Raw genomic sequence first — 10066 nt, 5'->3', positions numbered from 1 at the left:
TTCATTTTCCTGGTTGCCTCGTGATGGCAATTCGGTAGCTCTCAGAGCTCACGTGTGCTGTTGACCTGGTTGATGTAGGGCACTTGGGATATCTAGCTCTTTGGCTACTCTCTTGTCTTTAGTATTTACGTGATTTCTATGAAATGAAATCAGGGGGGGGGGGGGGGGGGGGGGGGGGGGGCGTCTTTATTAAAAAAACATAATAATGTTCTCCCGATATACATATACATGATCAGTTCATAAGCACTGTAACAGCAATGGATAACTTTAACCAATGTTTGAAGCTCCATTAGACGTACGCCTCCAGCTCTTGGCATGTACAGCTTGCAAATGCCGTCAGGAAAATCACACCTTGCAAATATACACCGTCAGTTCATAAATTTGCCTGGTGGCCAGGAAAGCATTTTGGCTTTCAGTTTGATGCATTCAGGCGATCTCCCCTCTTGTGCTTACTTAACAAACTTTGTGAAAGAATGTGCGCTCGAGGGTCTGATATTTGCAATTTTATTGCCTTTTAGTTATCTATGCAGCATCATGCTGCTGCTTGTACTAAAGGCTCACTTGCACCTTAAATATGACATGGTTCGCTTAGCTCCTAAGAGATGGGATTTCCAATCAACGAGAAAATTAGCTAATCGAAATTCAAAAACAGGTTCATAAGGACAACCAACTTTTCAAAGGTCAGTACAATAGAGTATGGAACATGGCGTATTATATATACTGACTAAAGACACCTGAAAAGCCAGCAGCAGACATAGAAATTAAGCTAAAAGTCGAGCAGCTCCCGTACATTAGCTATTATATTAAGATAATGGATTGAAACGCAGATTACTGAAGTAGATCTATCTGATTCAGCCATTTCTCTAGGAAAATGAGCCTTCAGAAGAATCATTCCTCGATATGAAATTCATGCTGACGCATCCTATTTCTTCACATCTGGACACAGAGAGATGCTTGTTGCTTGATGCAGGATTTTTCAGGGGAGAACTGGAGATATTCTCATTGCTTGTTCATGCGCACAGTTACATACGGCCAAATTGCTGCTGTATACTGGAGCGGATTCCCTCTACTTTACCATATCTATAGTACGACAGAGTAGCCTCACATCACCACTTTCCACCAGACCGTGACTCCGCAAGCATCCACGGCCATGGAGATAGAGTGACACGCGACACCAGCGGAACGGACACGTACGGCTGCTAGGCGAACCCACGGCCGAGCGCAACCGACAAACCCGTGGAGCCGCGAGCCCGATCTACCACACCCTCGCCGCCCTCCCGCCGTCTCCGGCCAACTGCCCCCACTCGCCGGATTTCCAGAAAGGGGAAGAGGAAGCCAGCCGCCGACCATTCATCGCGGCATGCACCGACGTCACCGGCCATTGCACCCCGTAAAGAAGCCAAAGTAAAACGAGAGATTCTTGGACTGTGATGCCGTGTGAATGTATGAGCTGCACTTGCAAGCGTAGTACGTACTAGTATTTGCTTCGTGGTTGGCCAAGCACATGGGGAGAGAAGTGCGTGGACTTCTTGCGGTGGTGGAGTAAAAAAATCCTCTCTCTCTTCCTACTATACTCTTTTTCTTCGTGTTCTGGGACGTATCGACGTGGTGTGCTGCTGGATCTCGGAGGCCGGCCGGCGGGCGCGCGCGTCAGTCGAGGGGGTAGCATGTGTCCTCGCCGCCCGTGTTCCACAGGAAGTGCGCGTAGGCCGCCGCGTGGTGCCCGTTGCTGGGCTCGGCGGCAATGGCCTCCTGGAACGTCTCCTCCGCGGCCGCCAGGTCGTTGCGCGCCTTCCACAGGAACGTAGCGTACCACCCCAGCGTCTCCGCGTCCGCCGGCTGCTCCGCGCGCACCGCCCGCTTGAAGTAATGCTCCGCCCTGCGATCAGGAAAAACCACCGCCCGTCAGCGACGGTGAAAAGACGATGACATTGTGTCGAACAGTTTGGTGGCGCCATGGCGGGGCACGTACCGGTCGTGATCGCGCTGCACCAGGTACAGGAACTGCGCGAAGTTGGCGAGCAGCAGCGCGTTGCTCGGCTCCTCGGACACGGCCATCGCGTATCTCTGCTCCGTCTTCGCGTGGTCGGCCAGGTCCTCCGTGTCCATCTTCGCCTCCACCGGCGCGACGAGCTGCGCCAGGATGTCCGGGTCCATCAGCGCCTCCACGCGCACGCTCGCCTGCATTCTCGTCGCCTCGTCGGCTATCCTTTTCCAGATGATGAGCTCGTCCTCCGTGTCCTCCGCGGCCGCCCCCACCGGCGTCGCCTGTGACTCGTCCTGTGGAAGCACCGCGCCGCTTTGCCGGTACGAGGATTCGTCCGAGCGATCGTCGCCGGTGGCCCCGGCGACCGGCGGAGCCTTGCCGCCGCCGCCGCTGTTCCCGTCCACTGAGGCCGTGCGGCCAATGGAGAACATGTTGAGCGACACGCTGTCGAACCGCTGATCGGGACGGGACTGCTCCGCGTGCTGGGCGTCGAGCATTGCGACGGCCGCCACGGTGGGCTGGGGAGGCGGGAGGTTGGCGGCCATCGCGATGTTGTCGCCCATGGAGTAGACGGTGAAGTTGGCGAGGAGGAGCATGACGGAGACCATGAGGGCGGGGGTGCCGGCGAAGATGTGCTGGAAGAGCCAGACGAAGGAGGCGTCCATCTCGGCGTGGACGCGCGCCAGCACGCTCTGCATGTCCTCGTAGAAGAGCGTCTGCCGCATCTGCAGCGCGAAGCTCTGGAGCTCCCGGATGATGAGCACCATGGAGGAGAACGCCCGCCCCACAGCGCCGCGGCCGGAGCCGGACTCGCCGGCGCGGTCGAGCAGCCGCTCGTCCCACCGGCCGCGCTGGCCCTGCTGCCGTTTCTTGCGCTTGAGCATCCTGAGCGACAGCGGCAGCCCGACGCTGCTGGCGCTCCGCTCCACGCTGGCCGGCCAGCCGCAGCCGCCGGCGCCCGGGTGCAGCCCGACGGCGAGCTCCTGGATCCTCCTGAGGAACTCCTCGTCATCCCCGCCGTGGCTGCCGACGCTGTCGATGCTGGCGCTGAGGGCGCGCGTCACTATCGCGTGCCCGGCGCGCCGGCGGGCGATGCCGGCGCTCCAGGTCGCCAGCGACGACGACGACTGGGCCCTCGACAGCCTCACGCAGCCGCCGCCCAGAGAGGACGGGGAGGAGGGGGCCGCGACCTGGATGCCCATGAGTCACTCACCGCAACCTGGCGCCCGGCCACCACCGGAACGACGGTTGGGAAATGGCCCGCGGCTCGCGCCACAACGGTGAGAGGCTAAATGCAAGGGAGGGGAAGGGAGGGATGGGAGGGGAAACGAACGGTGGCCTTAATTCAGGATCCGGGAGGTGCCCTGGTCAACCTCCCCACCCAGACCCAGGGAGCTCGTGAAGCACTGGTATTACGGTGAGTCGGTGACCGCCTCCGCGGGAATTATATAGTCGTCGGGGACGGAAACGATATTTTGCCGTGCTTAATATAGAAACGGCCCAAAATTAGCGCTCACTCGGCGCAAATGGAAATGGCTCGAGGATGGAAGACGAAGAACGAGAAAAGGGACGGGGACGAGGGGGTGTTGGGCAGAGACGAAGAGTGTGTTCCGTCTAGTGTGCGTAGTGTGGGCAGGTCCTGCTATTTATTTCCCTGCCACCCAGTGCGTAGGCGTGGTCGCGGGTGTGCTCAAAGAATCTGCAGACCGCCGTCTCTCTCTCTCTTTCTCTTCCGTACGGCCGCCCTCTCTCATCAGTCGTCGTCTATGCGTTTTCATGGGTTGTAGTCATGTTTACAGAATTATATTTAACTTTATTTAAACTCGACAAAATTACTGATATCTCATGTAACAGTGAAATTTCTCACAATCGTCTTTTCCATGGTTATCAACCATTGTAACATGAAATATTTTCAGAATTTCAGTAAAGAGACTGCAGTTAGGTGGGAGCGGTGACACCTTACTTTTTATACTTTATTAAATATATATTTTGGTATTGTATATTAATTTATAAGAGCAACTCCAACGCAATAGACTTAAATGGACCCCCATTTTGTTCTTTTTTTCTTAGTTTGAATCGTCTGTCTGCTCGTTTAGTTCGGCCCGCGTCCAACGGGAGGCAGACGCTTGTGCATGTCCACATCGGCATTCAGTCGAACACCTGGTGGGCGAGCTCCCGCGCCACCTCGCCCCGCCCATGCGCCATAACGCTCGCCCTGCAGCTCGGCCGCGCCCCCGCGAGCTCGCCTCTACTGCCCCCGTGCTCCACATTGCACGCTCCGGGTCCCGCCTGCCTGTGCTCCGGGTCACGCGCTCGCGCCCGTGCTCCACGCGTGCATGCACGGCTAGCAGCGGCTGCTTGTGGCCCATCGCCGATCAGGAGCGCGGGGGGCGGCGGCGTGGGTGCCGCGAGCGCCCGCCAGTCGCGGCAGGGCCAGGCACAGCCGGGCGCGCCGACGCGAGGCCAGGGCGAGGCGAGTCGAGGACGGGCGAGAAGGCCACAACGAATCAAGGGCGGGCGCCGGGGGGCGTTGCTGGGCGCGGGGAGGAAAGGCCGGGCGCGCCCGGATGCAGCAGCGGGGCGCGCCCGGGCATAGCTGGGAGCGGCGAGGCGAGTCGACGACAGGCGCGGCTGGGCGCAGTGGGGCGAAACCGCGGCGAGGAGCGGGGTCGAGGAAGCAGAGGCCACGGGTGAACACGTCACCCGTCCGCATGGAGCTCTTCCCGTGCCACGGGACGAGGCCGGCGAGGCGCTCGCGGTGGAGGCACAGTGGCGTGGATGGGGAGAGACAAAAATGAGGAGAGAGATGGGTGTGATAGGTGGGTGGCCCCTCTTTGTTTTGTTTGGATCACAGATGGGTCACCACTCCCATGCAGCGGACAGATGCAGACGAGGAGACAGAAAATGTGTGCTTTGTGTCCGTCTTGGACCCAAATGTGTCTTAAATTTGGGACGGAAATGGCTCCGCGCGCACACAAAATGGACACAAAATAAAAATGGGTCTCTGCGTTGCGCAGTCGTTTTTGTCCGTGCGGACCCAAACGAATATGGACAGAGAAAATGGGTCGTCCGGTTGGAGTTGCTCTATTATCGTGTGTATATTACAAACTATACTCCTAAAAGGAAAGTTGATAGTCTCGCCTCACCTCCCGCCAACCTCTCGGCAAACTCTATATTACGTCTGTGAGCGTCGTATAGATGACCTTTCGATGAAGCGCGGCCAATTTGGGCCGGCCTATTTGACGCATTCATTAACTCAATCAAATCGCCATTTTCCTAAAATAATGTCATGCATTAACTCATTTAAATCAAATCTTTAAAAAATCTCTACTCCTAAAAGGCGAATTGGTAGTCTCGTCTCACCTCTTACTAACCCCTCGGCAAACCCTATATTACGCATGCGAGCATCAGACAGGAGACCTTTCAATGAAGTGTGGCCAATTTGGGCCGGCCCATTTGATGCATGCATTAACTCAATTAAATTAGCACTTTTCCAAAACAATATCATGCATTAACTCAATCAAATAAATTTTAAAAAAAATCTCAAACAATCCAAACTTTCCTTGTCCTCCACTATACATACCCAAATCAAATCAAATCTTACTCAAACATCAAATAAAATCAAAGTTGGCTGGCCCATTTGACGCATGCACACGTTTTTTTTTGTTTCTTCTATTTGTTTTTTGTTTTCATTTTTTTATGAACAACCTATTATTTTGTGCTCGGCACACTATCCAAATCGATACATCCCGAAACAAAATTCAACCAAATCGGCACTTTTCCAAAGCAACGTCATGCATTAACTCAATCAAATCAAATCTAAACAAAGTCTCAACTAAAACCAAATATTCCTTGCCTTCCACTGCTCATGCCCAAATCAAATCAAATCTTACGGAAACATCAACTATAAACAAAGTCATCTCGCCCATTTGACTCGTGTTTGCGTTTTTAGTTTTTGTTTTCCCCTAAGTTTTGTTTCCGGTTTACCTTTTCTTGGATTCATTTTTTCTATGACCAACCTATTATTTTGATCTCGACATACTATCAGAATCGGCACAGACCTATACTCCATGGTGAGTTAGTAGCTGATACGTCTCCAACGTAACTATAATTTTTGATTGTTCCATGCTATTGTGTTATCCATCTTGGATGTTTTATATGCATTATTATGCTATTTTATATAATTTTTGGGGACTAATCTATTAACCTAGTGCCTAGTGTCAGCTGTTGTTTTTCCTCGTTTTTGTCTTCTACAGAAAATCAATATCAAACGGAGTCCAAACGGAACAAAAGTTTTTGAAGATATTGACAAGAAGACACCCACGAAGCTTCAGGAGGAGGCCAGAAGAGCTACGGGTGGGCCACAAGCTCACCAGGCGCGCCCTAGGGGGCGCCCTGCAAGCTTGTGCCCCCCCCTCGTAGCCCCTCTAACCCTAACCTCAGCTCCATAAATACCCAAATATTCCCTGTATACCAGGGGGCACACCAAAAATACTTTTCAGCCGCCACAAGCTTCTGTTCTCGTGAGATCCCATCTTGGGGCCTTTTTCGGTACTCTACCGGAGGGGGATTCGATCACGAAGGGCCTCTACATCAACCTTGATGCCCTTCCGATGATATGTGAGTCTTGCGGTGTCCTGTTGGGGAACGTAGTAATTTCAAAAAAATCCAACGCACACGCAAGATCATGGTGATGCATAGCAACGAGAGGGGAGAGTGTCGTCCACGTACCCTCGTAGACCGTAAGCGGGAGCGTTATGACAACGCGGTTGATGTAGTCGTACGTCTTCACGATCGACCGATCCTAGTACCGAACGTACGGCACCTCCGCAATCTGCACACGTTTAGCTCGGTGACGTCCCACGAACTCACGATCCAGTAGAGCTTCGAGGGAGATTTCCGTTAGCACGACGGCGTGATGACGGTGTTGATGAAGCTACCGACATAGGGCTTCGCCTAAGCACTGCTACGATATGACCGAGGTGGATTATGGTGGAGGGGGCACTGCACACGGCTAAATGACCAATGATCAACTTGTGTGTCCATGGGGTGCCCCCTGCCCCCGTATATAAAGGAGCAAGGGGGGAGGTCGGCCGGCCCTAGGAGGGCGCGCCAAGAGGAGGAGTCCTCCTCCTAGTGGGAGTAGGACTCCCCTTTCCTAGTCCCACTAGGAGGGGAAGGAAGGAGTGGGAGAGGGGAAAGGCAAGGGGGGCGCTGTCCCCTCCCCTCCTTGTCCTATTCGGACTCAAGGGGAGGGGGCGCGGCCTACCTTGGCCGGCCCCTGTCTCTCTCCACTAGGGCTTGTTGGGGATATTACTACTAAGTATAAACCGGCCATGAGGGGCCTGGTTATCCCCACAATGAGTTAGTCATGTTTGAAGCCCATGAAGACAAGAAGTATGGCGCTTTACAGAGGAGATCTAACATGAAGGCCTAGGGCCCAAAGGTGGATTAGGGCCCGTAGATATAAACTGCCATATGATATGTAACTTATGTTGTAAGGCAAGGAAAGGTAGAAACCGAGCCGGGCACGTTTATGAGCCGGCCTCGGGATTCTGTAAACCACCGGGCGTCAACTTGTGTATATAAAGGGACGACCCGGCGGCGGTTTAGGGACAACAAACAATAACTCGAGAGCCAGGCAAAGCGGATTCGCTCCCTGGTCAACGAAACCCTAGCAATTCCATCACAACTGGAGTAGGCTTTTACCTTCATCGTAAGGGGCCGAACCAGTATAATTCCTTGCATCCCTTGTCCGCTTTAACCCCTTTAAGCTAACCCGTCGCGATGGCTCCACGACTAAGTCCTTTCACTAGGACATCTGACGTGACAAAACCACGACAGTTGGCGCCCACCGTGGGGCTATCGCACGATGGTTTCGAGATCTTGAAGGGCAGCTTCGAAGGACTCAAGGGATATGTTGTGGGCCGGATGACCAAGAGTTGTCGCGGCAAGCTCTACATCGACGACGCAGGCTGGGGCCCTGAGGCCTGCTCGATTGAGTACGGGTACCGGGTCCCCTTTGGCGGAATACACGTCTTCATTGGCAAGATCGGTGAACCGGGCCCTGAGCCGGACATCTGCACCGACATCGTCGAGACAGCTCAGCGTGCAAGACCTGCCCAAGTTCAGCCTGCCGTAAAGCGTGCCTTCATGGGAGTCATCCACGGAGCGGAATCTGAGGATAGATCGGTATCTGGTGGCGAAACCGCCGTTTACTCTGATGACGAGTCTTCAACCGGAGAGACCGAGTCGTTGTATCAGCTGCATGATGGCCAAATTAGTGGCGGTTCCGATGGTGACGATATTCCGGTCCTCTCTGATCCACCGAGCCAAGTTGTGATTTTTATGGCTGGTACGCAGTCGGTGCAGCATTCTTCTACCGCAATGGCAATGATTACCGGTTCAGTAGCTGCAACACCCGCTGGGGAAGGAGGCCCCGCGCCAGCACCGATTCAGGTTTTGTCCGATTTATTGGACACTTTGGCAACGTTGCTGGCGGTTGAGGTTAATCCGGTGGATCAGAATCAGCATGACGCAAAGATTGCAAAGGTGAAGGATCAGATAGCGCAAGCTAAGGTAGATCTGGCAGCAGAGAACACTAGGATGGCCGCAGAGCGGGCCGAGTTAGAGGCACAGGCTTATCGGCTTATGCTGGATCAGAGCGCATCAAATGATGTCATGAGGAGAAGGTACCGGTCTCACCTGCCTCCGGTTTACGAGGGAAGGAATCTCTTCAACACGCCAGGGGCAGGAACCAGCAACCAGCCAGTGGTAAACTGGGTGGAGGCACCTAGAACGGGGGCACCGGTTCAGCCGCGCGCGACGGATCCGCCTCGTCAGAACAATGTCCCATCACAGCACGTCCCAACGCCTCCAGGTCATTACTCTAACCCGTTGGATAACATCGTCGCCGCCGCTTCACGATTGGCAGCTCTCCCGATCGAAGGCGAGTCTCCAGTAGCAGTGGAAACACGACAAGCTAGAGAGCTCCTTCAGACAGCTTTGACCCAGCAACAGTCTTATTCATACAGTCGCGAGAGGATTCATTCCACCCCCCACCCAAGTCGGAGCTACAGCAGGCATATTGATGAACCGGCTGTATCAAGCAGTGCGTGAAATCTTAACCCGCCGTGAGGGCATAACCCGGCGGGTGGCGGCGCTAATGCCCAGGATGTGGTGGATCACGGTCGAGCACGTCGAGAAGCCGAGTTTGCAGCGCAATACACGGCTCGTCAGCTTACTTCGGTTCGTCCGACCACTTCAGTGGAGCCAGGTATGGTTTTTAGTTCTTTGGGGGTGTCGTGTCTCACCCCGGCCTTACGTAATGTGTGGCTTCCCAAGGATTTCAAGGGTCCTAGTAAGGTGCCCAATTACACTACCGATTTACCCCCCGAATCCTGGGTCGAGAGCTATGAGATGGCGATGGAGATGCTGGATGTGGATGACATGGCATGTGCTAAGTACTTCACCATGATGCTAGAAGGAACGACTCGTACCTAGCTGAAAAGTTTACCAGCTAACTCCGTTGGGTCATGGTCTGAGTTAAAAAGCCGGTTTATCCAGAATTTCAAAGATACGTGCAAGCAGCCCATGTAAATCATGGACTTAGCCACCTCTATTCAAGAGGAGGGGGAGTCTACAACCCATTGGGTAAAGCGAGTCTCAGCTATTTTGCATTCATCAGACCGCATCAATGTTGATACGGCAGTCTTGATGTTCGAAGGCAATTGCTAGTTTACGCCTTTGAAACTGAAGTTGGGAAGGCTCAAGCGTCACTGCAATGACATGGCAACTCTTATGGCAGCCCTGGTTAAGTATGCCAATTCGGATAGTACCAAAGACCCTGAGTCTGAGGATGAAAGGCCGGGCAAGGGAAAGAAGAATGACAGTGTCAAGGGGCAGCAGCAAAACCCGGTGGGTCATGGGAACAACGGTAAGCGCAAGGCGGATAATAACTTGGAATTTGTGGATAACACCAACACCCAGGATAATGGTCAGCGCCATAAGGGTAAACCGCCCCAGCAGGGTGGAGGATCAGGTCCCAATCTTGAGTGCCTGTTAAACCAGCCTTGCCCA

At 54.0% G+C, this 10066-nt stretch overlaps 1 protein-coding gene across 1 annotated transcript; it reads right to left on the bottom strand.

The window, feature by feature from the left end:
• Window positions 1-1417: 1417 nt before the first annotated feature.
• LOC125545363 (uncharacterized) lies at window positions 1418-3618 on the bottom strand. The gene is made up of 2 exons (XM_048709279.2): window positions 1973-3618; window positions 1418-1879 (listed from the first exon to the last, which is right to left on the bottom strand). Exons 1-2 carry the CDS (start codon window positions 3187-3189, stop codon window positions 1651-1653), a joined length of 1446 nt encoding a protein of 481 aa, XP_048565236.2. The 5' UTR covers window positions 3190-3618; the 3' UTR covers window positions 1418-1650.
• Window positions 3619-10066: the final 6448 nt, after the last annotated feature.

Source organism: Triticum urartu, chromosome 3A (assembly GCF_056163025.1).
Source record: "Triticum urartu cultivar PI428250 chromosome 3A, HENAU_Tu73, whole genome shotgun sequence".
NCBI classification, from domain to species: Eukaryota; Viridiplantae; Streptophyta; class Magnoliopsida; order Poales; family Poaceae; genus Triticum; species Triticum urartu.
Note: the sequence above shows the minus strand (reverse complement) of the source record. Positions and strands in the feature narration are given on the sequence as shown.